General features: G+C 59.7%; 2 protein-coding genes across 7 annotated transcripts in view; both read left to right on the top strand.

Moving 5' to 3' along the window:
• The first annotated feature begins 3,946 nt into the window (after positions 1-3,946).
• DES (desmin) lies at positions 3,947-9,482 on the top strand. 6 transcript variants are annotated; one of them, XM_054381367.1, is made up of 9 exons: positions 3,947-4,537; positions 6,192-6,249; positions 6,423-6,518; positions 6,606-6,767; positions 6,859-6,984; positions 7,637-7,857; positions 7,992-8,041; positions 8,313-8,395; positions 8,547-9,482. In XM_054381367.1, exons 1-9 carry the CDS (start codon positions 3,984-3,986, stop codon positions 8,586-8,588), a joined length of 1,392 nt encoding a protein of 463 aa, XP_054237342.1. In that variant the 5' UTR covers positions 3,947-3,983; the 3' UTR covers positions 8,589-9,482. The 6 variants fall into 6 exon arrangements, with proteins under 6 accessions (XP_054237342.1, XP_054237344.1, XP_054237343.1 ...); XM_054381369.1 differs by having other exon boundaries at positions 6,192-6,252; positions 7,706-7,857; XM_054381368.1 differs by having other exon boundaries at positions 6,192-6,252; positions 7,658-7,857.
• A 2,469-nt stretch (positions 9,483-11,951) lies between these two features.
• Positions 11,952-27,167, top strand: part of SPEG (striated muscle enriched protein kinase) — a 38,135-nt gene continuing 22,919 nt past the window's right edge. The window contains exons 1-3 of the mRNA XM_054380716.1: positions 11,952-12,351; positions 25,373-25,462; positions 25,716-26,097. Coding sequence (XP_054236691.1) covers positions 11,952-12,351; positions 25,373-25,462; positions 25,716-26,097 — 872 coding nt within the window. The remainder of the gene's footprint in view (positions 12,352-25,372; positions 25,463-25,715; positions 26,098-27,167) is intronic.

Here is a 27,167-nt window from a genome sequence, read left to right as displayed (position 1 = left end):
TGAACATCCTCACAGACGAGAGCAAGTGGACATGCCCAACCTGCCTGTGGGCTGCAGGAATGGGTGAACACCTCTATTATCCTGATGGAGGCAGGCATGGGCCTTGATCCTCCACACAGACATGGAATTCTCCTCCAACATCAACGTGGTCCTGGGGGTAGCAGGTCTCCCCCAACGTCCTCATGGACCACAGAGGCAGCAACTCACCCAGAGGACCTACACAGTTGCAGGGGTGCAAGAAAACACCCCCCAGCATCCATTCATGTTATCTGGCCACCCCCAGAATCCACACAAGGTGTGCACCTACGGTATCACTGTGCATCCACAGCATCACTGTACCACTTGCAGACAGGCCATCATCCCCAGCATCCCCATCACTTGGGGTCACAGGAGGGGGGGCTAGGATGTGCAGCTGCAGTGCCAGCCCTGAGTCCTGGGGTCAATGAAGGCATGGGAGCAGCTGGGTTGAGCATTGGGCTGGGGGGGGCTGTAGCCTGTAGGGCACCCATCAGCTCCTGGCACCTTGGTGGGCCAGAGTGGGCCATGGTCCAGGCAGGGAAGGAGAAATATCTCCTATTTAGACAATAGCATGCATCCTGGGTCTGTCAGCGCCAGGGAATGGGCCACACACTCCTTCCCTCTTAGGGTAAAGGAGCTTGGGAGGCTCATGGCTGTAAAAGGAGTGGGATGGAGGGAGATGGCCAGAGGCCAGGAGAGAGGGGGATGGACGTCCTCACTGCTTCATTCCCATCCCTCTGCTCACCCCCAAACCAAGGCCAGACACAAGGTGGGCATGCAGGCCCTGGTGGCAAGGTACAGGGCCAAGGAGGGGCTGGCATCTCATCCACGCATGCTGCCCAGCTCCAAGCCATGAAGTGCCTGCAGCTCAGGAATGTTGTGTTCAGCTCCCCAGGCAGCTTAAATCCTTGGGGAGCAGTGGGGAGGGAGGACTGGGGAGGAGGGGCAGCCATGGGATGCAGCTGGCTTCGCTCAAGAGATGTCATGACTGGAGGGAGTTGTTTGACATTCCAGCTTCCCGGCAGCAGCTTTGTCCCAGAGCTTGGTGGAAGCTGGGGCGAGGCCAGCGTGGGGGTCTCTGGAGCTGTTTCCCAGGCTCCACCAGTCTGGGTCAGCCTGGCCTGGGATGGAGCTGTGGGGAGGCTGAGTGAGTCTGGACAGGACAGGAGGCAACCCTGCACTGCTGCTTTCTTGTTGCCGCCTCATTGCTTTTCACAGCAAATGGGGTTTCTGCTGGAACTGAGTGCTTGGGGCCACAACCCTGGAATGGGACTCTGGCAGGGTCCCCGGGTCTTGCTCCTCATCTCTTGCTTCCCATGCAGACAGGGCTTTCCTAAGAGGCTGTGGAAGGTCCAAGACATCTGTCCACCCTCTGCAAAAGGAGTGGCCCCTGCCTGCAGAGGGGTCTGTGGGAATGCACTCTCGGGCACTGCTGCTAGGAAGGGAAGCAGCTCAGGAGGGGTTAAAAAGCAGCCTCCTCCTGACCTCGATTTAGGACAGGCTGTTTAAAGTGAACTTTCCTTTGCTGTCACAGCCTGTTTCCCCTCTCCAGGGCACACCAGCCCTTCCCTCCCCTGTTCCATGGAATGGGGTCAAGGGCTCTTCAGGCCTGAGATGGGGTTTGCACCACCCTACCTGAAGTCCTGGGGCAGGGTGCTGAATACCACTGGACAGACCACTCCTGGGGGGCCCATCTACCCCACACCCCCAGCCAGCAGGGAAGCAGGATTGGGTCATAGGAAGGGATGGCTGGACAGTACAACTAGCACTGTGCTGTACCCGAACTCCTGAGGTCCCCTGCAATGGTGCGGGCATCCACCTGCCCCTCTGCACCCCAGCTAAGAGCTGGCATGCTGCCCTGCTGGCATTCATGGGTCAGACAGGGCACACATGCAGGGCTCAGGGGTGCTCAGGGCATGCTTGGAGCAGGGCCAGGAGGAGGAAGGATGCTATCTGTTTTTCCATCTTCTCCCCCCCACACACCCCACAAGCCCCCCTTCCTTCCATCCTCCCGCCTGTGCTGTGATGAAACAACCCCATCTGGAAATACCTTCCCTTTTAAAGGCAGGCTCCGCCAGGCAGTGTTCACCCTCCAGGAAGCTGCTGCACTACCCTGAGACTATGGCGGCTGAGAGGGGCTCCAGGGGTGGGGGATTCTGCTGCAGGCAGAAGGAATGTAGGGCATTGAACCTCTGCCTATCTGCATGACTGTGGGACCCAGACCTTTGGTGACCCTTCAAGTGGCCAGGGGTTGGCAGGCAGCAGGCAGGAGTGCCTCATGGAGCCAGAACAGTTGGGGATGCTGCTCTGATGAAGCCCAAGTCATTGCCATGCTAATGCTGCCACAAGCAAGCCCTGGCAAATCTCAGCATCTGTATTACAGCTGCCATGGAGGGCCAGGAGGTGTGGGACCAGGCAGGGCTAAGGGCTGCTCCTGCGGCTGAGTCACCTGGTGCCCAGTGCCATAGCAGTCCCCCTCTGCCAGGGCCTCCAGGGACAGAGGTGCTGGGGCTGTGCCAGCTGAAGTCAGCCAAAACAGCCTGCCTTGAGCAGGTCAGGGGGTCACCAGGTGACCCCCAAGCTGAGGTGTCTGGAGAGGAGGGGCTGCTGCCCAGACAAGGTTCAGTCCCCTAGTGATTTTTCCCAGCACAGCCTCTCTCCCTCAGGATGCCCGTTTTAGTTGGCATGGCTTTACACATGGCCCTTGGGTGTCCCTGCCCTGGCCCACCACCTGTACAGGAGTTGGGAAGCTGTGATGGGGGTCCTGGGTTGAACTTGGATATTTCCCATTCTGGGAATATTTGGGGAGCTAGGCTGGGCTTCCTGTTTTCCAAAGTACTACCAAGGGGGAGGCTGAAGAGACAGGGCAGAACCTGAAGCACTCCAGGATGAGCAGGGGGCTTTGTACTGCTCTTGGGGTGATGGCAACCAGACAGGAGCTGGATTTGCTCCAGGCAGGGTTGCCGTCCAACTGTACTTCTACACACCTGATGCAAGAAGGGTTAACATGGTGCCTCTGGTGGCTATAAATACCACACATGTCCCAGCATATGAGCTTGGGAGGCTATTTTGGTTGGGTGCCTGCTGCTTCGGGAATGTACCAGAGCAGGACTGTGGGGATGATGTCGCCAGGGCTGCTGGGACCCAGCACCTGCTTGGGGTCACTCAGCAGCACCCCAAAAGTGCCCAGCCATGGGCCAATCCTCCACTCCCTGCATCAAAGGAGGGTTTTTGGGTGGTGGGTCAGCACAAGCACACTCAGGGCAGGAGTCCCCACACATCAGCCTCTCCCCAGGGCCCTCCCTTGCCCCCTCTCTGTATGGGGGGATGGAGTCTGGCCCCACATGGAGAGTCGAGCCTGATGCTCTTGCTGTGTGGTGGGTCAGGAAATCATCAGGGACATTTTGGCGTATTCAAGGTGATTTTGCTGATGGTGACTACTGGGCATGGGGTCTGGCTCAAAGGGATCGAGTGACAGCGTTGAAGTGCTGAGTCCCCTTCTTTTCCCCTCAGCACAGCCCAGGTCATCTGTCTGTCCATGCTCCCCCGTGGATGGCACTGTGCCCCGATGGGGGTCTGGGTAGTGCTGAGGGGCTCACCACCAGCCTACTCCACTTCCTCCCTCACCCCCTGGGGACAGAGCAATGCAGTGGGTGCCAGCAGGGAGGCTCAAACACCAGCGTGGCCTGGGGGGGCCTGGGGTTCGCAGGCAACACCATTGCCTGACCAAGGGTCCTCGGTCTAGTGGCATGGGCAGGTGAGGGGCAGTGGGCGGGGGCTAGCGGCCATCCCCTCTCCCGCAGCAGCATCCCCCAGCTGCCCGGCAGCAGGAGGAGCGAGTGATGTCAGCAGGATACAAATAGCAGCGGCACGGGTCCGCTCCCGACGCCTCGCCGAGGACGCCGGCCGTTCGCCAGCCCCGCCGCCTGCTCCCTGCTCCGGCCTCGCCGCCCCACGCTGCCACCATGAGCCAGTCCTACTCCTCCAGCCAGCGGGTCTCTTCCTACCGCCGCACCTTCGGCGGCGGCTCCCCAGTCTTCTCCCGTGCCTCTTTCGGGGGCAAGGGCAGCAGCGGAAGCTCTGTCACCTCCCGTGTCTACCAGGTGTCCCGCACCTCGGCTGTCCCCAGCCTGTCCAGCTTCCGCACCACCCGCGTGACGCCCCTGCGCTCTTACCAAAGCGCCTACCAAGGTGCGGGCGAGCTGCTGGACTTCAGCCTGGCCGATGCCATGAACCAGGAGTTCCTTCAGACCCGCACAAATGAGAAGGTGGAGCTGCAAGAGCTCAACGACCGCTTCGCCAACTACATCGAGAAGGTGCGTTTCTTGGAGCAGCAGAATGCCCTGATGGTGGCCGAGGTGAACCGCCTGCGGGGCAAGGAGCCCACCCGCGTGGCTGAGATGTACGAAGAGGAGCTGCGAGAGCTGCGGCGCCAGGTGGACCTGCTCACCAACCAGCGGGCCCGTGTTGAAGTGGAGCGTGACAACCTGCTCGATGACCTGCAGAAGCTCAAGCAGAGGTGAGGAGGGGCCCTGGCATGTCCCTGTGGTCATCCATCCCTGCATCTCCATCCCTGGGAATGAGTGGTGGCAGAGCTTGCCCTGAGAGCTTCTCAGGTGTAAACTTGTGCCCCACACTTGGAGCTCATCATGTTCCCCATTACCCTGTTCCCCCTTGACCTGTCCCCTGGGGTGAAAGAGCACCTTGGTCATGCCTCTTGCTGGCTGCACTCATTCGCAGGGCACTTTGCAGGATGCCAGGTCCTGGTTGTGCATTCTGAGTGCAGGGTAGTTGTGACCCACTACACCAGTGCTGGGTACTCCCTGACCCATGTCAATGGGCAGGCAGGAGGAGGGAGCTGGCCCGTCAGCAAGGGAGGTGGGCATTTCAGCAGGGAACTCTGGATGGCCACTGCCTACCCTTGCCCCAGTACCCAGTGCACAGAATGACTCTTGCCAGCAGAGGTGTCCCTCCCTGGTAGCAGGGTCGAGGTAGGGCTGTGATGTCCTGGAACCTCCAGAGATGGATAATTGGAGACACTCCCCTCTCTGGTCCAGGAAAGGCTGGTGAGTCCATGGGTAAACTGAGCCCTGTGAGACAGACACATGGACAGAGCCAGGCAAGTGGAAGTGAGAGGGAGGATAATCCAGGGGATTGCCACAAAAGCTCCAGATGCAAAAGAGGGAGGGGAGGAAGTGGCCGCACTTCTGCAGGCCAGGGATGCTCTAGGCCTGCTATAGGTGTCCCCAGTGCCCCAAGAAAGTGGGAACACCCCAAGGATGCTGTGGGCCTGCCTGGTGGTGGGGAGGATGATGAGGTTAGGAGGGAATAGCAAAAAGGGCCATCCAGGCTGAGTCACCCTGACCCAGGGACCGATCAGTGTGGGGACACCTGGCAGCAAGGGTGGATACTCAGGGGCAGCTGCTTGTTCTGATGCTGGTCTGCACCTTCCCTCCTGTCCCTTGTGCCCCAGGGATGCCCAGTCCCCATCTCTAGGAGATAATAAAACTTGCTGCCTCTGCCCACAGCCCTAGTGCTGGTGTCCTGCTGGGGTAGAGCCCCTGATGCTGGGAGGTTGGGAGTGGTGGCAGGGAGGAGGACTCAGTGTCCGGAGAGGAGCAGGATTCAGAACAAACAGGTGTCCAGCTCCTGATACATCATGTGTCAGCACCACCTGGGCACCTCTGTCTCCTCCCTACTGCCTTCCCCATGATGGGCAGCCTGCAACACTGCCCCCTCCCCTGGCACAGATGGCTCCCCAGCCCTCACCTTAGGCTCACACCCCAGTGGTCCCTGCATCACAGCCTTCTCCCATAGTATCACTGAGACCTGCCTGTCGTCCTGCTGTCTCCAGACAGCTCAGCTGATGGCCATTCCTTGAGCCCCCCCATGCCAGGCCCTGCACCCTGCCCCTCTGGCTGCTGGCTACTCTCCCCTATAAGGGCCGGGGCAGTGCATGTGGCACCGAGCTGACCTCATGCCTTTGTGCTCTCTCCAGCATTGACTATAATAGGGAACGGGAGGAAGAGCCCCTGGCCTCCTGCCAGCCCTCTTGCTGCCTGCTGGGAACACAGGATGATCTACTGTCTTCCCACTGGGCCATACTGGGCTCTGGGACAACTCTGGGAGGACACTGCCACTGGACTCCCTTAACCTTCCCTCTCTGCCTGCAGGCTACAAGAAGAGATCCAGCTGAAGGAGGAGGCTGAGAACAACCTGGCTGCTTTCAGAGCTGTGAGTACCTGTTCCCGATATGCCATGAGACTTTTGGCTCACTTTCCAGCCCCATTTCCCCTTGGCAGCTCAGCCCCAGCACCAGGACTTATCCCTGGGCACAGCTTTTCACCTTCTAGCCCTGGTGCTCTCCCCGTCTCTCCACTACCGCTCTCTCTGTGTCCCTCCAGGATGTGGATGCAGCCACATTGGCACGCATTGACCTGGAAAGACGCATTGAGTCCCTGCAGGAGGAGATTGCCTTCCTCAAGAAGGTTCACGAAGAGGTAGGCCAGGAGTGACCTCCTTTCTTCTGGGCACCCATGGGGTTAGGGGACAGAGTGGTGCCCTAAGATGTCTCTTTATCACCCCAGGAAATCCGGGAGCTGCAGGCTCAGCTGCAGGAACAGCACATCCAGGTGGAGATGGATATCTCCAAGCCTGACCTGACGGCTGCACTGCGGGACATCCGTGCTCAGTATGAGAGCATTGCTGCCAAGAACATTGCTGAGGCTGAGGAGTGGTACAAGTCCAAGGTGCGAGAGGCAGTGGGCTCCAGGCTGGCCCTGGCATAGTGAGTCCTAGCTATTCCAGTGGCTGTGCCCACTGACCCTGGTCTCTCCCCAGGTGAATGACCTGACACAGGCAGCAAACAAGAATAATGATGCACTGCGGCAGGCCAAGCAGGAGATGTTGGAGTACCGGCACCAGATCCAGTCCTACACCTGCGAGATTGATGCCCTGAAGGGCACGGTGAGCTGTGGGCAGTGTTGGGAAGAAAGGGATATGCTGCTCTAGGGCTGCTAGGAGACCTCTGGGACATCTCTGTGTTGGAGGGCTCTGCGTTGCTGCCATGGTGGGACTGATTCCACAAATTTGGGCTGCACTTTCCCCAGTGCCAGTCTGGGCCTCTGTGAGGTGTTTTGGTTGAGCTCTTGGGCCAAAGCACAAATTGCAAAAGGTGCCCCAGCCTGGGAGGCTCCAGAAAGGCAGGTGCAGGGCATAGGGTGTCTGGTTGCAGGCTGAGAGCATGGTTGCAAACAAACAAGGCATATCAGTCCCACCCTGTCATGGTCAGATGAGCCAGCCAGCAGCCAACAGTGTGGTAGTGCCAACCCTGGGCAGCCGTTCAGTGCTCCTGCACCCCTCTGTGCCCTCCCACTGGAGTAGGACAGCTTTGCTGAGGAGTCTGTGCGCCTGCCCAGCTTGCCTTCACTGGAGCCTGCCTTCCCAGGCAGATAGAGGGTGATAGCCACCCATCATGGACCCAGTCCAGGGCTGACCACAGTTCTTGCAAGTCTCTTTCTCTTCCCTAGGACCCCCCCAGAATCCCCATTTCCATTTCCCCAGGTGAGCCCTGACCTCTCTGGGTCTGCCCTGTCACTGAAGTTCCCTGTTTCCCCAGAACGACTCACTGATGCGTCAGATGCGGGAGATGGAGGAGCGCTTTGCAGGGGAGGCTGGTGGCTACCAGGACACCATTGCTCGGCTGGAGGAGGAGATCCGACACCTGAAGGATGAGATGGCTCGCCACCTGCGCGAGTATCAGGACCTGCTCAACGTCAAGATGGCTCTGGATGTGGAGATTGCCACATACCGCAAGCTGCTGGAGGGCGAGGAGAACCGGTGAGTGGCAGAGGAGGGGCAAGACAAAGTGGAGGGACTAGCAGGGTCAGCTGAATTGGGAGTCTCACGCTGTGAGAAGACACCTGAGGGCCAGGGCTGGCTGGCACTGAGCTCTCCCTTCTGTGTCCCCACAGGATCAGTATCCCCATGCACCAGACCTTTGCCTCTGCGCTCAATTTCCGAGGTGAGCATCATCCCATGAGGAGAAGGATGTGGGATGAGTCCTCAGGGATTACCAGTGTGGGGTCAAATGGCCTTCCTGGGGGGTTGCAGCCATGCTGTCAGTTTGGGGATGCATGGGTGCCACACTGAACTCATGGGGTTGGGGGCACTTGGTGTTTCCATGAGCTGAGAAGAGGTTAAGCCAGGGCTCCTGAAGTCCCTCAGTGGCCCCAACCCCACTGTTGTGCCCCTATGCCACACATTGCTGAGGTCCACCTGCTGGTCATTTGCAGAGACCAGCCCAGAGCAACGCGGCTCTGAGGTGCACACCAAAAAGACCGTGATGATCAAAACTATCGAAACCCGTGACGGGGAGGTGAGTACAGGGTAGCACAACGGTGTGGCAGGGAAGTTGGGAGGGGTGAGCACGGTACCTGTCCCCACAATCGGGGGTTTGGTGCTGGCATAGCATGGCACCTCACAGTGCTGGCAGGGCACAGTGACTCACAGTGTGTCTCTCCTGGCAGGTGGTGAGCGAGGCAACCCAGCAGCAGCATGAAGTACTGTAGAGAAGGCTGCTCTGGCAGCCCACAGGCACCTTCCATCCCTGCCTCCGTCCCGATGCCAAGTCCCCCTCCTGCCCCCCACCTTGTCCCCGGCACTCCCCCGACACTGCCTGAGGGGTCTTCCCCTGTGCAGCTGCCTCCGGGCTCTTTGCACACCCCAGGCTCTCTCCTTTGGCTTCAAAAGGCTTGCTCTGCTTTTGTAGCTTCGCAGCGGCAACGCCAGCATCAGGATCAGGCCCGGGCCGGGGAAGGGGGGTGGCAGGAGGGAGGGAGGCAGGGGACAAGCAGGAGGGGCTGGGGGGAGCAGGTGGTGGCCTGGGCCAGCTCCCCAGAGAGCCGGACGGTCCCAGCAGCAGGTTCTGGATCCTCCCACAGCCCCCTCCCTGCACCAGGCACGGGCTTGGGCTTCGTCCTGCGGGAGCATGGACCCATCCCCTGTCCTCCTGCACCAGGACCACTGGCCTCCCTGGAGCTGGCACTTCTCTGGGTGCATGGTGGCGGTGCCAGGGATGGGGAGAACTGAGGTCCAGGCCAAGCCCCCTGTTCTCCACCTGGGTCCAAGCCAAGGTGCTCCCAACCTGCATTCCTCCCTGCCCAGGGGGGCTGGGACCCTACTCTCCCCCTCCCTGGCCTGAGAGACAGCCCCTTGGGGCAGAGAAGGGCAGCGCCCACCCCCATCATGGGGACCCCCAGCAGCAGGGGCCAGGCTCGTGAGCCAAGAGGGTACTTGTAGGTGGACACAGGAGAGAGGAGGAGTGAATGAGTGGGAGAGAGGGGTGAGAGAAGAAGAGGATCCAGAGAGAGGCCTGGGGTCCAGGGCAGGTGCCTCCACCCCTCGCCCCACAGCACCCCCACCCCACTGCGTCTATATGACTCTTCAGACAGCTGAAATAAACAGTGGAGCATCACCCCTTCCTCTCAGTGCATCTCTGTGGCAGGGATGGGACAGAGTGGTGGGGAGGTGGCATGCCATGGTGGGAATGACATGAGCCTCAGGGACTGGGCTGGGGTGGATTCAGGGGAATGCTCTGGGGTGGCTCAGAGCTTTCCCCTGAGCCATCTCTTCCCTAGGCTGCTGGGCCCTCACACTGAAGGTGCTCTAGATCATTCTGCTGCTGGTGATGGTGGGTTTCCCATTTGTATTGGTTGGGGGACCCTGCTGGGACTGGGAGCAGTGGCAGCCAAGCTCTGAGCAGGTTCAGAGGGGCTCTAGGTGACTGATGCCTGCCCACCCATACACCCAGGGCCTCATACCATGGCCCAGTGGCTCTCAGCCCCACTGATGCCCCCCTTCTGCCCTCACTTAGGACAGCTTTGTTCCAGACCCACACCTGACAGGAACCTCTCCAAGACCTCACCATTGCCACTTATCTGAAAGCACAGCCCCTGCTCATCCTAAATTTAACTCTTCCACAACCCCACAACTGCAGCCCTAGACTCACTTTGGGCTCAACCTCCAACCTAAGTCTGTCCCCTCCACCCTCTCCTCCCAGCACAAATGCCTTCTTCCCTGTGGTTGGGATGTGGTGGTCTGGGCTTCAGCTCCCTTGCCTCAGGGATGGGGGATGAATCAGGGAAACCCAGGGCCAAGCATCCCACAAGCAGTAGAGATTGAGGATTGCTCTGCTCTGGGATACGTCAAAGGGTCCGTGCCACCCCTGCCAGGCAGTAGAGACCTGGGAATACAACTGGCTTGGCAGTGGGTGTTGTTTTAGGGACAAGGCAGGTGTTGCTGCCAGCAGTGGGGACAGGACTGGAAGGTCCTTGATGGAGGTGCCAGTGTGGCAAACCCTATTTTTTTCTGCAGGGCCTGCCAGGGCCAGGAGAGTTTAGTATCTGAAGGGCTATCTCCAGCAGGTGGCCCTGTGACATCGAGGACAGTCCCTAGGGCTGCCCTGGAAGAGACGACCATCTCCTTCTTTCCCTGCCTGGCCCTGGATGGCTGAGCCAGGACTCTGTCCCCCGGCCTGGAAGGACAGGCAGGGATCAGAGCAGTCCTGTACCTTCAGGGCAGCACAGGCATGGAAGAACCACTTCCTGCCAAGCCTCTGTCAGGCTTCTCCTTCAGCCTCTAGAGATCCTGAGGCTTGCTCAGCCGCTCTGGGACTGTGGGTCTAGTGGAGCATCCTGCTCCGGTGTGCCTCAGCCACCCGAGCCTGGGATTTTTCCCTTGATGATGAAGCTTCACTGGTGCCGGGAGCGTTGGACTGGTGGCAATGGGCAGTGCTAGAGCCATTGGGGCTGGCCTGCAGCTGGGGAGCCACATGCTGTGCTGCTCCTCTTCCGCTCACCCAGGTTTACAGCCCCTACGAGGGTGGCTGGGCCCAGTGTCGAGACATGTGCCATCACATTGGGAGCTGAAGAACCCCTGTCTGGCTCCAGAGGTGGCATCCCAAGCCCAAAGAGTGGGGTGCTCCTGCTCCAATCAGGGCTTGAATGGGGGACTGGCCAAGACTGGACCAGGGCAGTAAAGCAGGGGCTCAGTGGGAGAAATGGGAGTTACTGTGTTTGCAGCCTCTCGGCAGGGTGGATTTGGGATGAGCAGGGATGTAGGGACTCTTGCCTCTGTTGCCTTCTGGGGATGAGGCTAAGGAGCCCCGCAGGGCTGGCTCCTGCCTGGGGTCTCGCATTGCAGGAAGCATGACGGTGTCCTTTGCCTCCACATGCCACCAGGGTCTCTATGTCCCGATCTGGTGACAGTGACGGAGAAGGGGGAAGGGAGGGGAGGAAGGCTGGGTTCCCCCCTGAGTCTCTTTGCTAATATGGAAAGGAGTTGGCCCCTTTCTATCTTTGCAAGCAGAGCTGGGCTGCAGAGCCGGGGCGGCGGGCGCGGAGAGGGGGAGCCTGGCCAAGGAATGTGACATATCAGAGGCAGCTGCCACTTCGTGAGAGGGGGCAGAGGGAGCGCAGCTCAGCGGGGGCTGTGCGGGACGGGACAGGCAAGGGGGGGGGGACGCCAAGGCCCCAACGCTGGGACGGCTCATCCAGCGGCCGGCACCCGTTGGACTCGCAGCCAGGCCGGTGGAGGAGCAGATGCCGAGGTGCTGGGCGGGCTTGGGGTTGCAGTGGAGCATGGGGTGTTGGTGCTACACTGCACTGGGTGCTCGGTGAGTGGTGGTTCTGCGAGCAGCAACCTGAGTCCCCTCCTAAAAATAGCCTCTCACTTGCCCACGGCACTGCGACCTTCGGTGCTGCAGCCGGCGGGGGGGAGGCACTGAACCGGACAGCATCTGGACTGGGGGCTGCCCCTGCTCTGCAACCCCTGGCAGGCACCCAGAACCCTGGGGGTGCGGGTGTGAAGAGGGGGAGAGGAGAGGCAGCTCGGGGAGGTGGGGGTCACAGGTGAGGGCGTGGGAGCTGCAGAACATGCACCGAGCACAGGGACGTGGTGGAATGAGTAGGGGCGGTGGGGAGCCCCGGGCAGCTCCCCCGAGCCCCGGCATCCCCCCGAAGCGTGCCAAGGTCACTGCAGAACAGGATGAGGGCCCAGCTCGCCTGGCAGCACCGGTTTTTGCACGGAAGCTGAAGAACGCAGCAATCGGCACTGGCTGTGACATCCGTCTGCGGGTGGTGGTAGTGGGCAACCCCCAGCCCAGCCTTCGTTGGTACCGAAACGAGGAGCTGCTGGCCCCACGCGAGGAGGAGTATGGCAGCCTCTGGATCCGGGACAGCAAGAAGGAGGATGCTGGTGTATACACCTGCGTGGCTGAGAATGAGCAGGGAGAGGCCATGACCAGTGCTGTGCTGGCCATCATTGACATGGAAGGTAAGGGCGGTGTGGCCACTGGAATGGCTGTGCCAGCACTGCTGTGGGCATGGGCTTGCTGACGGTGGCACCGATGCTTTGCAGGCTCCTGCCACAGTACCTGCTTGGGGCTGGCCAGGGCTGGACTTTGGTGTGTCTGCCCTTCTGCAGGCAGGGGTGCTCTGTGCTGACAGCACAGTGGTGGCTTTCTGGCTTGGAGGGAGCATGTGGCTGCAGTACCCACTGCCAGACCAGGCAAGATACCAGGGCCGGGCACGGAGGTATCAGGAGCTTGTGATGCTAAGCCTGCTCTGGGCAGGAGGAGAGAGAGAGAAAAAGACAGAGATGCAGCTCTGGTGCATGGCATCCGCCACAGCCACTGACATGGTCCCTGGTACTCACCAGTGCCGCTGCACAAGCCACCCCCGCGCCCCAGCTGCCTGAGGGCAATGGTGTCCTTGGCTGCACCATCAGACCGGCGCCGGGCGCTGGGACTGCACTGGGAGAACTGGGAGCTCCTTGCAGTGGGGCTGTAAGGGAGGAGCCTGACACTGCAGGAGGTGGGGCTGTCGAGTGGGGGGACCCTATGCCCTGGAGTGGGCGGGGACCAGTGTTAATTAGCGGACGTGGGGCTAGATTTTGATAGGGACCTAGTTCCGGTCTGGTAGCTGGTCAGGCTCTTCTCCTGCACAAACGGTGTCTGAGGGCTGCTGTGGTCCCTTGCATGGATGGGCGTCATTCTGCACAGGGACCAGGCATCTTTGGGGCTCGGCCCCCTCTGTCCCAGTATGGATGACAATTCTCTGGGTCATCGCAGACCCTGATGTCGGGGAGTGTGTCATGCTGGCTAGTGACACCGTTCTGAAACGCGAGCTGCGCCGTCTGTGTCCGGACAGCGAGGGCGGTGCTGAGCCCCCAGACTTTGGGGAAGGAGCTGCACCCTCGGCTTTGCAGCACCTTGAGAGGGGGACTGAGTGGCAGTGAGAGGGCAGAAGGAGCCTTTGCAGTGCTGAAGGGGAGCAATGGAGGAAGAGGAGTTCCTCTGTGTGAGCTGGGAGGTTGCAGGAGTGATGTTTGGAGGATGGAGGAGGTATTCATGTTGCTCATGGGTCTGGGGAGCAGAGCAGGGTGGGCACAGAAGGGGTCCTGCCCTGTGTGAATCCCAGAATCAGAAAGTTAGGGGTTGGAAGGGACCTCAAAACATCCAGTCCAACCCGTCTACCAGAGCAGGATCCCCTAGAGCAGGTCACACGGGAATGCATCCAGGCAGGTTTTGGATGTCTCCAGAGGGGACTCCACAACCTCCCTGGGCAACCTGTTCCAGTGTTTTGTCACCCTCACAGTGAAAAATTTTTCCTTATGTTCTTGTGGAACCTCCAGCTTGCACCCGTTGAAGTCACTGTGCATTGCACCTTTGGGGCCATGGCACTGCACAGTCAGCTGCATGGCACTGTGTGTGCAGAGACTGAGAGCCATGCACTGCCCCACGAGCCTGGAACAGCCTTTCCTGGAGGGACTGGGGTGGGCGGGACACCCTGTTCTTACTTGGATGCGCAGCTCCACCTCTCCGTGGCACCTCTCCGTGGCACTTCTCCGCTGCCTCTGCCCTTCGGCACTGCCTAATTTCCCCAGGTACCCGTTCCCATTGTGCTGACGCACTCATCCCTGCTCCCGATTCCCAGCCGCCGGCTCTCACTGCTGCCTTTCTGGAGCAGCTGAGAGAGGGCTTGGGCAGCCAGGATTGCCTAACGCCTGGGGTGAATGTCACCCTGCCCTAGGCGCTCCTCCCAGCAGGCACTTGGCCTTGGGTAGGCTGTTGAGTGCATTGCCACCAAGCAAACAGCCACCCAAAAAGCCAGCCCTAGGGCAGAGACGCTTCTGGAACCATGCAGGCTGCAGGGGCATCCGGCTAGGTGAGGAGTGTGGCAGCCCTGGGTGTGGCTTTGTGTCTGCCTTGGGGCAGAACAGTCTCCACGGTGTGGCAGTGCCCGGGGAGCACCGTGTCCTGCAGGTGCTGGAGAAGGGTGCTGGTGTGGAACTTCTGGAATGTAGTGGGGGGGTCTAGCCCTATCACCTAGGTCCGTTGCAGGGCACTGGCTCTCAGTGTGGTGTTCCCCTGAAGCCATTTTCTCCATGCCAGCAACTGAGCGGTGAGACACATCATCATGTGAAATGGAAGAGCTGTGGCACTGCTCTGCACCCGCCTGCCCTGGCACCCTGCCAGGATCATGGCTCACCAGCATGGAGGCTCTGGCTGCCCAGGGGCTCTCCATGCTCCCTGCTAAGATCCAGCTCTCTGGGGACCATGAAAGTTCCACTGGTGGCTCTGCTGCCCCTGTGCTGGGCAGGGACACCCCATCCTTGCTCCCTTGGGGCCCTGTGAGCCAAGTTATCAGCCAATTACTGGTCTTGTAAGGGGAAATGTGTGTAAGGTCCCTGGTCAGGATGAGGTCTTTCTCTGGGCTCAGGGTCCTGGGACCCTATGTTTGGAGGTATTGGGGTGCCTTTGCTCCATTTGCCTTTGCTGGGTTGTGGACTCTGCTGGGCCTAGACCCCATTCCTCCACCTCTCCTCTGCACACAGGCCAGGCTGCCACTCTCTGTGAGAATCACAGAATCATAGCATTGCCTGGTTGGAAAAATCCTTAAGATGATCGAGTCCAGCTATAAGCTAACATCTCCCTGTAGACAACCATTAGACCAAAATGCCAGCACTGGCTCCCCCCAGGGTGGCTCAGGTCACTGCTGGTGGGGTGGGGTGAGGGGGCTTCATGCTGCCCAGCTCCACAGTCAGCCCCAGCAGTTCCTGCTGTACCAGCTCAGCATTCCCCCTTGCTTGCATGAGCCTGATTTAGCTCCTCTAATCCCTTGCCCTGAATCTGTCGCTCCACCCCACTAATGATTTTCTCCTGCCTTTCTCCCAGGTCCCCTGAGTGCGTCAGTGCCCAGCTTGGGAAGTGCACACATGGTGCTGGTCAGGCAGCTGGGCACAGGGTTTCCCAGGTGCACACCATCCCCACTGTGTCACATCGTCCCTGCTGTGTTCCCACCACTCTCTCCTGGTACAGGTTCTCCCTTGAGCCCCAGCTCCATGAGTGCAGGTGGAGTGCATTTGCCCTTCTTACACCAGCACCAGGCTGGTCTAGGGACTTCCTCGGTCCATCCAGACATAGTCCAGACCCTTCACCATCCAGCCCTAGTTCCTATCATGGCTCCATTGCCCCCTGGCTCACTAAAGCCTGTACTACCTCTCAGCTGCATCTCCTGGTTTTTTTTTTCCTCACAAACCAAATTAAATCACCTCTTAAGGTAATCTTTTAGAGCCCAGGCCTCCCTTGCCATGCCAGCACTACCTGATCTTCCCTATCAGAACTGCCTCTTGTTTCAAGGTTGAATGTGTTTGTCTTGGGCTCCTACCACTCGCCTCCACCTGCACTCAGCAATCAAGTATCCTTGGAAGCTTTCCTCTGCCCAGAGAACAGCCTGCACACATCATTGATTTGGGGGCAGGGAAGGGGACAAGAGCTGCCAGCGCACAGCAGCCCTTCATTGCTCCTTCCTGTCCAGCCCAGAGTTACACTGGGGGAGTGTGGGCATGCTTTTGTGGCTGTTGGTGTATGGTGATGGCAATGCCACCCCAGTGGTGATGGTTGTGCTGTCAGTGTCCTTCGTAGCTCAGCACCTCTGACCATTTATCTTAGTGCCTAATTTTAGTTCCTTACTTTACAGCACCATGCTCATGTTTAAGGCCAGCTGCCCCTTCCCTCTGGAGCCCCTTCCAGCGCCACTTGGGGACTGAAGAGGACCTAAAGCCTCCTACTCCTACATCCTCCCTCCCATAGGACTCTCTGGGGCTCCCTCAGTTTCTCTTGGCTGCCTCCCCAGCCTCAGGGCACAGCAGCATCTTGGAGGAGCTTGAGATATAGCCTGGGCTGCCATGCCTCACCATGGGGTGGGCACTATGCCCATCTGTGTGAGCACAGGTGCTGCCTCTGCAGAGCTGCTTGGTGAGTGCCACCTGGGTGCCGGTCTCAGCTGGCATGTGGACAGGTCCCTAGGGCTAGGCAGTGCAGGAGGGACAGGGCTGGACCTGGCCCTCAGGATGCCTGCCAAGCACAGCCATGCACCCAGGGGCTGCACCCATTCTCGCCAGGGGTGGCGCTGGGGCTAGCCTGTGGGCAGCTGCTGGGGATGCAGACTTTCAGGTCCGCCCCCAGCCATCCGGGCAGGGGGTGGTGCAGTGGCCACATAAGCCAGGTCCCTGTCTTGGGGTACTGCATACATGGAGGTCTGCTCATCAGTAAGCAGAGCAGTGGGTGCAGCTGTCCAGTCATTCACCTCCACCCCTGCCCTCTTGCCTGCTGCTGGGGGGTTATTTTTGATGAGGAATGTGCCATCCACTCAGATTCTGGCAGGCTGCAGGACTTGTGTTACAGGCAAGAGTCTGAGACCTGGGCCTGCGGGTGGGTAAATATAGCACTGCCACTCAGGCCTGCCTGCTGGGGCAATGGCCTCCTCCTGGGGCTGCTCAGTGCTCCCTGTTTCCCTCCTGCCTCCCAACAGCAGGTTGCTGGCTTGTGCTCTGGCATGATGGCACTGGGAAGAGTCTAGCTGCTTCTACCCTGCTGCCCGCACTCTTGCCTGTTTCTCCCACTGCCTTTTGCATGCAACCTCTTAGCCCAGGCAGGAGGAATGCCAGGAGGAGGGCTGGCAGGGTAGGGACAGAATGCCTTCTGCCATCCCACTCCATGCCCAGGCACCCACAGCCAAGGTCACATCGTTATCCTGTGTCCCCTGTTCTCTGTCTGCCACGGGCACTGTGTACTCACTCAGGCATCTTTCTAGTGGTGGCAAAGGGAGGCAGTGCTGGGGAGGGCACCTGAGGTGTCCATAGTCCTTGAGAAAGGGGTCACAACAGAGCATTTCTGTTCCCCCAGGTCAGAAAGGCACTGTGGTGCTGCCCTGCCCCATGATGAGGACCATCCTGCTGCATGAATTTTCCCCTGGGAACAGGGCTGGGGAAGGTCCCAACCTCACCTCCCATAAACCATCCCCAGCAGCTCTGAAAGATGCAAACACATGAAAGATTCATGCTCAGACCTCTTCCTACCTGAGAAGGGTGCATGCACCCACTGTCATCAGTTATTCCAGCACCAAGATAAGGGGGCTGATCACCAGGCTGGGTGGCTGATGCCTGGCTGGTGCTGTGGAGCAGGGTAGGATCTGTGTAGGGCTGCTGGGAAGGTCCAGCAGGGCAGTAAGAGCTGTGGCTCTTTGAGAAGCATAATTAATGCTGTATTTTGAGCAAGTGTTTGCTGTCTGCTTTGCTTGGGGTTGGTGTGTCCAGCAGGTAAAGCTGAAGCTGGATGGTGATGGGGCCACCTGCTCCAGCTCTGCCCCTTGCTGTGCAATGGCTGTACCGGTTGCTGTCTCCTGCCCTATGTCCCTGTCCTGCAGAAGAGCAGGGCAGTGTCAGGGCTGCCCCTGGGACAGGGCAGGGCAAGGCAAGGCAGAGAGGCTCCCTGGGTGCAGGCTGCTATCATCTCCCACCAACCACCTGCAGGGACTTTAGCCTTGCCCTTATCATGGGATTTGCAGGTGCCGCTGCTTTTGGAAATGACTTTTTGGACCCTCAGAGGTGACTCAGCTGCTCCCAGAGATACATCATCTCCAGGAGAGTCCAGAGCCACTCCTGGGTCTTTTGCTGGGGCATGGCTGAGTAGCAGAGCCACAGTCACTGGGAAGGGCAGTGTCCCCAGCCAGCCAGGAGCTGTGGCTGATGGGGCAGCAGACATGGAAGTCATCAGAGGATACTCCAATGACTACATTTTGGCTGGGCACATGTGATTCCTCCCTGTGACCAGACCTGGGGCTGTCCCTGTGAGTACTGTGGTAGCAGCATCCTTGCCTTGGCACCACTGTATGCCAAGACCAAGCCTCGGTGCTCCTTTCTATCATCCCTGACTAGGCTTTTCTCCCCCTTGACTCTGAAAAAGAGTCACAGGCTCTGCAGGTCTGCAGCAGGACCTCAGGCATGTACAGCCTTGGTGAGAGCACCTGGCAGGCATATCCTGGATTCGGGGACCGTGGCAGACACAAGCCCCACAGCCCACCCTTTTACTTAGCCCTGGCACAGGGGTTTCCATCTCTGTCTCCACCCAGGGCTGGTGGGCACAGCAGAGTCCTCTGGCTCTGATAGGAGATTCCCTTAGTGCTAGCTCTGGCATTCGTGGGACTTGCCTGACGTGTGGGGTCTCCACGGAAACCCCGCAGCATCACTTGAATTGTGGGATTGTCAGAAATGTTGTATAAACAACTCCTTTTGTACTGGGTAATTTGCGAGTTATTATGGAGCCATGAAAAGCCTCACGTTGGGATTCATGGGCGGGGAGGGGAAGTGCAGAAAATCTGCTGGAGCTGCCAGGCATGGTGGGAAGTTTGATGCCTGTGTGCAGCTCTGTGTGGGGTGGCCGGCTCCTCAGGGCACAGCTGAGCATCATGCGGACAAGCGCTGCATGGGGAGGCCTTCAGCGCTGTCCCCAGGGATGCTCTGCAGTGGGAAGGGGCAGCATGGAGAGCACGTAGGCTCTCCTTGGCAGCCTCTGCAGGAGCCTGTAAAGGTGGCTAATAAGTGCTGTGGGGCTCAATGGCTTGGTGAGTTGGTGATACAGGTCACTGAGAGATGTGGAGGGCATGGAAGGCAGGAAAGGCTACACTAAGGCTATGGGGCTGACTGCCCCTCTGTCTTATTGGCAGTGTCACCCAGAGACAGGCTGGCAGGGTTGGGGGTGCTCAGCGGGGGAAGGCATGCTAGAGTTGTGCCAGGAGCACGAATAAGTCTTAATGTCCCTGACCAATCTCACTGAAGACCCAGGGGCTTCTGCCCACAACCCAGGATCCCATCACAGCCCAGTCCTAGGCACCCAGTCCTGGGCACCCAGTCCTGCCTTGCTCCAGCACAAGGGGAGGTCTCATGTGTCAAGCTCTCATGGCCACCAGACACAAAGAAGTGATTCTGGCCCAGGCCTGATGCTGAGCAGTCCAGGCCTGCTGTCTTTTGTATGTGTCCTGAGGTACCAGGGAGACAAGAAGCAAGGTCTGCCTCAGGGTGCCTGGAGGCTGTGTGGTTTACAAAGGATGCTGTGGCTTGGGAAGTGACAGGCCAGAGGGGCTAGGGTGAAGGATTGTGCCTATACTAGCTCTTGTTTGTTGACAGGTGGGCCATCAGGGCTAGAACCCACACCTGTGTCTTGGTAAGGGGACCTTTTTGTGTCATTGCTGGCTAGAGCATGGGGGGGACTGAGCAGTTTGCTGGTAAGCCTGGATCTCAGCTGGGTACCGTCTGTGATTGTGCTGCTCTGCAGGGATGTGGCAGTGGAGCTGCCCTGTTCAGGAGCACTTTGAGGGGGCACTTTGGGGGAAGCATGTGGAAGGCAGTTTCATGCAGCACTGGTACAGTGTGGTGCATTACTCTCATTCCCGTGGAAGGATGAGCTCCACGGAGAGAAGAGCTGCCCTTGCCCTAGGTGGTGGGGCAGGATGGACCAATGGCAGGGGACAGTGATACAGTCACATCGCTGGGCAGTGGGCTCGGACCCCTGGGTACCGTGGAGCCAAAACCAGGGTGGGGGGAGGCCGTGTGGCCACCCCAGCCACACCTCTCCCTCCTTCCTCCTCCCCGCGGCTGCCCTTGCCCCCCATCACCTGTGCTCTGCCTGTCCCCGGCCGCTGTTACAGTGTGCCAGGGCTGGCGGGGAGGCGGAGGCAGCCGGGGGAAGGATGGAGGGAGGAGCACTCCAGTGATGCTTCATGCTCACAGCTCCAGCCCTCCCGAGAGCCCAACCTGGCGAGCTCCTTCCTTCCCCTCCGCTGTCCCCGGCTGCTGGCAGTGGAGGATGCTCGGAGCATCGCTTGCACCCCCGGCCTGCTGACAGCAGGGACCCCGCCGGGAGCGGGCTGGCGTCCTGCTGGGCCTGAGCCGATGTGACAGGGCCAGCGGGGCTCTGCAGAAGCATGAAGAAGATCTGGGTGAAGAAGCGTTTCCAGGTAAGAGCTCCGGGCTGCCGCGCCGGCGAGTTGCCGGGAGGAGGGGGAAGTGCGGGGAGCGCATCGGGATGGCGACGGGGATGGTGATGATGGGAATGGATGGGGATGGGAGGGGTCCCTTCGGCCCTGCCGCTGCCGCACGGGGCTCCCCAGGGCTTTGCCCATCACAAGCTCCAGCCCCGTTTGCGAATCTGCCAGCTGTCTGCCAGCCCTGGCCAGCCGAGCAGGAGGGACGGAGGGCAGGTGCTCAGCACCGCCCGTTCCAGCAGCAGGCTGGGACCCTCGCCGGGGGCTTCTCTCCCAGCCACCCTCTCCCCTCTCTACCCTCCGAAGCCGGAGAGGCAAATGGAGGCTGCTTCATGGCTTCCCCATCCCCGCAGCTGGTGGTCACGGAGTTGGAGACGAGGCTTTGCCTGCGTCATCCCCTCCGCGTCAGGAGCATGCCTGGCACAGGCGAGGCTCCTCCGCGGGCCTGCCGCTCGCTCCGCCGCCCAGCAAGGAACAACGACGTCACTTGGCGTCGGCGGGGGGTGGAGGATGGGGGATCATCCTTCCAGGAAGCCCCCGACCCCCGACTCCTTTGGGACACACAAGCTCACCCTGTTGCTCCATAGCCTCCCCGTTGCCACCCTGCTCGGTGTCCCAGCAGGAGTCGGGGTGGGGCTGTCAACCTAAGCACCTTCTCAGGGATGCGGGATGCGCTGGGGAACATGGGCCCCCAGGGATGCTGGGAGCCAGGTGTCGGAGGGAATCTCTCTGGAGCATGACGAATTGTACTGCCCAGCTGCCCCATCTGCCCTTGGGGGCAGCAAGCCCAGGGGCTCGTCGACATATGGGGCAAATAGAGCACAGCAGGTAGCAGAATACCCACAGTGGCTGTCTCTGCAACAGGCAAATGACCCACTGCCTTCCCACCTTACTCCATCCCTGCTCCCTGTCTGCATGTCTCACACCAGTGGCACCACTGCCATGTGGTGCTCGACTCCACATGCCAGGTGGTGGCAGGATGCAAGAGCTGTGCTGCATGGCCCAAGGAGCCCCTTCTCCCCACTGACTCCTCTTGGCCCCATGGCTATACTTAGGGATGCCATGCCAGAACCAGAGGGAATCCCCAGCCTGGGGCAGGGTGTATCTATGCCTGACACAGGGGAAGGAGGCAGCAGCAGGTCCCACCCAGCTGTCTTGTGGGGCAGGGCTGAAGCTGGTGGCGGATCCCAGACAGCCCTTCTCCCTACCCCGAGTTGGGTGAGCAGAAAGCAGCCTCCTGCGGAGCCCTCACCCCTTTTTCCAGTGGCCAAATGAAATTCCAACCAGGGAGAACATCCCCCACTCTCTGTCTGGCCCCTTCACCTAGAACTCAGCCTCACGGTGAGTCCTCAGCTGCTCCTGCCCCTTACCCACCTCTCATAAGTGACCCTGCATCACCCAGCACTCATTATCCTGATCAGCTGTGGGTGGGTGTTGTGCTGTGCCCAAGGGGGATCCAGGCTGTGGAGTGCCCCAGTCCTGTAGGGACCTGTTGCAAGGTGGAGGGGAGGGGGCTTAAGCCACCCCATAGCTTTGGTTGATAGAGCCCAGCCCAGCCGTGCTGGTTGCAGTCACCATATTTGACGGGGAGCTGATGGCGCCAGTCCCTGGGAAGCCACAAGAGCACCCGATAATGGCACTCAATTGCATTTTCATTTTTTAATGGGGGAATTATCCGCCGATGGTGCAGTTAATCATTCATCTATCTTTCCCTGGCCTGGAAGACGGGCTGCCAGCCAGAACCAGCAGAGTCAGCGAGGAGGGGAGGTGAAGCCTGGCTCAGCCTGAATACAAATGTGTCTTGTGCAGCCGCTGCCCTCTGGCTAGCACTGCATGCAGGAGGGGGGTTGGTGGGAGCCCCAAATGCTGCCCACGGGCAGGGCACACAAAATGAGCCTGCTGCTCTTCCAAGGGCAACTAACTGCTGGCCCTGCTTGGCTGGCTGTCCCTGAGGACTGTCTGTCTCTTGGAGCTGTCTGTCCATGACCCTGCTTGGGAGCTGTGGGTCTGGCAGAGTGAAGGGCTTCAAGAAAGCTGCGTGTCCAACCTTGAGGTCCATGCTGGGAAGACAGGGCATGGGGTGTCAGTGTCCAGGAGAGATCCTGTTACCTAGACTATCTGGGAAGGATGCTTAGTCTTGGCAGCTGAACCCTACCTGTCTGCTCGCCACCCCTATTCCTGCCTGCCTTGGAGATCACCCCTTCCCTCTGCTTTCCCGGGAGATGGCGTCAGTGCACGCCAGGCCTGGCAACCGGGTCACCCTCAGCCAGTCCCTCCCTTGGCAAGCAGGTGCTTGGCCCTGGGATGTGGTGTAGAGGACAGCCAAGCTGGCAGGGAACTCCTGGTGCCTCTGCTTGTGCGTGGATCCCGCCTGCCTGCCCAGACAGCACAGGCGAGTGCAACCCCCACACTTCCAGCCCTGCACAGTCAGGCCAGTCCTCTGCCACCTGTGCCAGGCAGCCTCTCTCACAACTGGCATGGCCTCCACGGGGGTGGGGGATGTTGTCCCCATGCTGGGCCCGTTTGTGTGTTAGTGTCTGGGCCAGCACCTGGAAGATGCTTTGCTGGCCCAGGCCCCATGCTGGTGTGGGTGGGGGCTTTGAAGGGGCTGCAGAGAATTTGGGCAAACAGCCAAGGCACTGACCTTGTTGCAGGTGGTGCTCTCTGCAGGCGGAAGTGCTGGGGCAGCCAGGCTGCCTGGGGATGTCGCTACCAGGGCATAGACATGTGGCACCAGCCTGGGGTGAACAGTGTCATCCCCCAGTACAGGCAATGATACAGGGCTGGGGGCATGGTGCCATCACCAAGTGGAGTGTGTGTGTATGTGCACACATGTGAGTGTGTGTGCATGGCTGGGCACATGCTACACGTGTCCACCTACACCCATTTGTGTCTGTGTGTCTGGGGGTGTGTGCCTGCAGATACGCCGTGGGTGTGCAGCCAGGGGACGTGTGTGTGTGAGTGGTATCAGGTGTGTCCTGCCAGTGAGAGGGTGTGAGTGGCACTGCACATTGTGTCCCAGTGTGTGTGTGAGCAATGGTGGGTGTGAGCAGTGTCACTTGTGCAGTGGTGGAGTGTGTGAGTGCGGGTGTGCAACACCAGCAGCATGCATGTGAGTATGACCAGGTGTGTGGCACTGTGCCATGGGTAACACTCTCTTCTCTTTTCCTTTTCAGAAGACTGGCCACTCGCGGCGCTTTGGGCGCTTCACGCATGGTGCGTTGAGTTACCAGGACTCGGCTTCCCCTGCTGCCCTGAGTGCACTGGGATGGGGCAAAGCCCCACCACTGTGCTGCAAAGGGACAGTGAGCAGAGGCAGGCTGCATCTTGCCAGTCCCCAAAATGGGGTCTCAGTCAGCCAGGGGATCCCAGTGTCCCCCATGAGGTTTGATTACTCCTGGCCCTGCAGCTCTGGTTCATCAGGTGCGGGCTGTCATGGCCAGGCTGGGGAGACTGATGTGATGGCAGTGCGTGAGGCAGCTAGCAGTGTGCTGGGCTGCAGAGAGGTGGCTCAGGGTGACAGTGAGAGCAGCACGGCCCCACACCATGCTATGGTAGTGCTGTGGAAGGGAGCATTGGTGGGGTAGAGGACTCCTCCCTTGCCTCAGGAGTCTCTTGCAGCAGCTTGCAAGGGCTCAGCAGTGATGAGGGATAAAGTCTGGCCCTTCCTGGCTGCATGTCATCAGCCTTCCTGGGATGGGATATTAGGGTGGTAGACATCTGGCTTAGCCACATCCTGCCCATGGGGAGGGCATCTCATTGATGCCCTGTCCTGAGCATCTCTGCTTTATCAACCAGGGCCATGCTGTGGTGCATGGCTGTACGACAGAGCACTTGCCATGAATTGGGTAGGGAATGTACATGCAAATGCCAGAGGGAAGGTGCTTGCACATGGACACACCTGTCCATGTGCCTTAGCACCCCCAGAAGCACCCAGCTGGGTCCAGCCCCAAGCTGTACTGCCCTGCAGAGCATGAGGTCATGTGAGTGCTGCAGCAGTGAGGTCAGCCCATGGGGCTGACCCTGCTCCAGTAGCTGAGGGTCATGAGGTGGCTATCCTGTTGGGCAGGATGTGGCCATGGCATGGGAAGGAGATGGTGCTCTTGCACTGCACAGGTGGGATAGCGCGTGTGTGAGGACGGTCTGTGCGTGGCACTGTAACAACGAACACTGAATGTGGATGCTGCCTGGAGATATGGTGGGGAAGTCTGGGGGTGCTAGACCTGTTTCCACATCCTGTGGGTGCCTGGCCCCTGCCATGAAGCTGGACAATGCATGGGGTGCTCCTTGTGGGGTCCTGAGACAGGCAAACTTTCAGTTCTGGCCCCATGCCTGGATCCAAAGTCTGGCACAGGGTGCCGGGCTCTCTGAGCCAGCATGGCCCACCCAGGTACTGATCAGGCAGGTCCTTTCCCCATGGAAGTGCAGGGAGGTGCTGGGGATAAAGTCCCTCCCTGCTGCCCCTCGCGTCTCTGCAGGCCGGGCCAATAACCGGGTGTTGATGTCTCTCTCTCTCTTGCTGCCCCTATGGAAGCGAAGTTTTCCGCTCCTGCAGGAAACAAAGCTACGGTAGGAAAAGCTCCGCTCAGTGCCAGCCCTGTTCTCCAGACTGAGCCCTGTGTCCCAGCTTATGCCACTGCTGCCACTGTCCCCCTGTGCTGCTTTCCCATCACCATGCTACTTCTGCCAGCCACATTCCCAGTGCTGGTACCATCCCCCTTCTTCCCATCATCTAACACTGCTCCTGCCCACTTTACCTGCTCTTCCCTGCCCTTGCTGTACTGGACCTTCCCACACCTGGTCCTGCCTTTCCCTGTTGGCAGCTTGTCCCTGCATTTCACAGTCGTACCCTCTGTCCCAGAGCTGCCCAGGTACTGCTCTTCTGCCCCTGGAGCCAGTGGGTCTGCAAGGTCCATCAGCTTGGCCTGCTGTCCCTCCATCCCCTCACCCCCTACTCTCCCCCACCCCAGACTCGGAGACAGGCGAGGATGAACCCAGCGACCCCCAGGTGACACAGCACAGCAATCTCCAGGATGAGACGGCCTTCAGCACCCCCACGGGTGAGCATCTGTGGCACTGAGCTACAGCACTGGCTGCTGGGCATGGCCTCCCCTAGGGGCTCTGTTGGCCCAGCCTTGGGAGACTCCATGGAGGAGAAGCTGTGATCCACCCATGTAAAGACGAGAGGGCGTGGGGCAGCAGGCTGCTGCTTAGGACACCCTGGCACACCAAGTGGTGGCTCTGCCCTCTCTGAGCAGGGTGGAGGGCTCATCTCCATAGGCACCTAGTGTCTGCTCACTGCTCTCCTTCCAGGTGGGTCTGACACTCTCGTGGACACCTCCATGAACACGACACCAACCTCGGTGCTGGCCCTATCACAGACAGAGGAGCGCTCCAGCTGGTCGGGCAGCCAGCAGACTGTGGTGGAGAAGGAGACAGAAGCCAGCCTCTCTGCGCGGGGACCCTACCTCCGCCCTGCTGCCCGGCAGCAGCTGCAGGGAACCCCAAGGCAAGCAAATACGCTGGCCCCACGTGGCGCCGAGGTCCGGCACTTGGGTGTGGAGCCTCTGGTGCGGGCATCACGGGCTAATCTGGTGGGCACGAGCTGGGGGTCAGAGGATAGCCTTTCGGTGGCCAGCGACCCGTACGGCAGCGCCTTCAGCCTGTACCGAGGACGGGCGCTCTCACTCCACGTGTAAGTAGATGGGAGAAGCGTGCGGAGGGGACATTGCGCTGGGGCCATCTCCTTCCAACCCCTGCAGCCATCTCCTCCCCTCCTCCTGGGCTTCCTTTGCCTTCGCCATGCCCAGATGAGGAACAGGGGCTCTGAGCAATAGGCAGCTGTTCCAGTAAGGAGGTAGGAGTGACCCAGCCCAGGAGGGTCAGGTCCTTGCGTGAGGTGGGGGACATGGAGTGGGGTCCCTTTCTGCTGTGGCCAGGTTGGGTCTGAGGGTAATCCCTGTGCCACTGAATGAGCTGCAGCATCCCACCTGCAAGCTGCGTCCCCCCCATCCCACCCAGTTGTGGGGCCTCTGTGCAGCCCAGAGTGAAGGGACCTGGGGGTGTACAGCAGCCTGGGACACTTACTGGCAAAACTCTACCACCCGCAGTCCCTACCACACAGGGATGGCAGCGGGAGCCAGGGACATGCTGCCTCCCCAAGACCTGCTGATGTGCTCAGAGTCCCTGTACCTTCCCACTGCCTTCAGTCTTCATCCTTGCAGGCCTTCCTCCTTTGACCTCCATCCTGCCTCTTTTTTCATTTGAGGCTGCTTGTTCCACCAAAACCTCATCTCCACCATATGATTTCTATACCACGATCACTGAGGTCCCCCAGGGGCAGCAGGGTTGGGGACATACCCACAGCAGCATGTGCTCAGGGAGGGCTTGTAGCCTTGGGGATCCCCTCTGCCTCGTGGAAGAGCTGGCCTGTGCTCTGCTGCCTGGCATGCCAGAAAACCCCAGCAAACTGAGACACCCCTTGACCCTCATCCTGTCTGCATGGTGGCTCTGCAAAGGTGACTTGCTGGGTATACCAGCTTCACCCCCCTGTCCCACATGATTACCCCTGGACAAGGGGACACAGCTGTGTCACAAAAGTCCAGAACTACCCAGCTCCTGACGATCTCCAGGTGGACAGATTTACTTGTTGGGGCCTCTTGAGGATATCTGGTCCCAGGGCTTCCCTGGCTACATGCTTCCCTTGCTGTGTCCCATTGGGCACTGTGGTGTGGGCTAGCAGTAGCGATGCAGCCAGGTGGTGGA

The sequence above is a fragment of the Indicator indicator genome, chromosome 5 (assembly GCF_027791375.1).
Source record: "Indicator indicator isolate 239-I01 chromosome 5, UM_Iind_1.1, whole genome shotgun sequence".
NCBI lineage: Eukaryota > Metazoa > Chordata > Aves > Piciformes > Indicatoridae > Indicator > Indicator indicator.
This window is presented reverse-complemented; position numbering and strand designations above follow the sequence as displayed.

Coding starts and splice junctions, on each gene's coding strand:
- DES (XM_054381366.1), top strand. CDS start 3,984: ATGAGCCAGTCCTACTCCTCCAGCCAGCGGGTCTCTTCCTACCGCCGC. Junction 6,768..6,858: donor AGGAGTGGTACAAGTCCAAG/GTGCGAGAGGCA, acceptor GTCTCTCCCCAG/GTGAATGACCTGACACAGGC. Junction 7,858..7,991: donor CTGGAGGGCGAGGAGAACCG/GTGAGTGGCAGA, acceptor GTGTCCCCACAG/GATCAGTATCCCCATGCACC.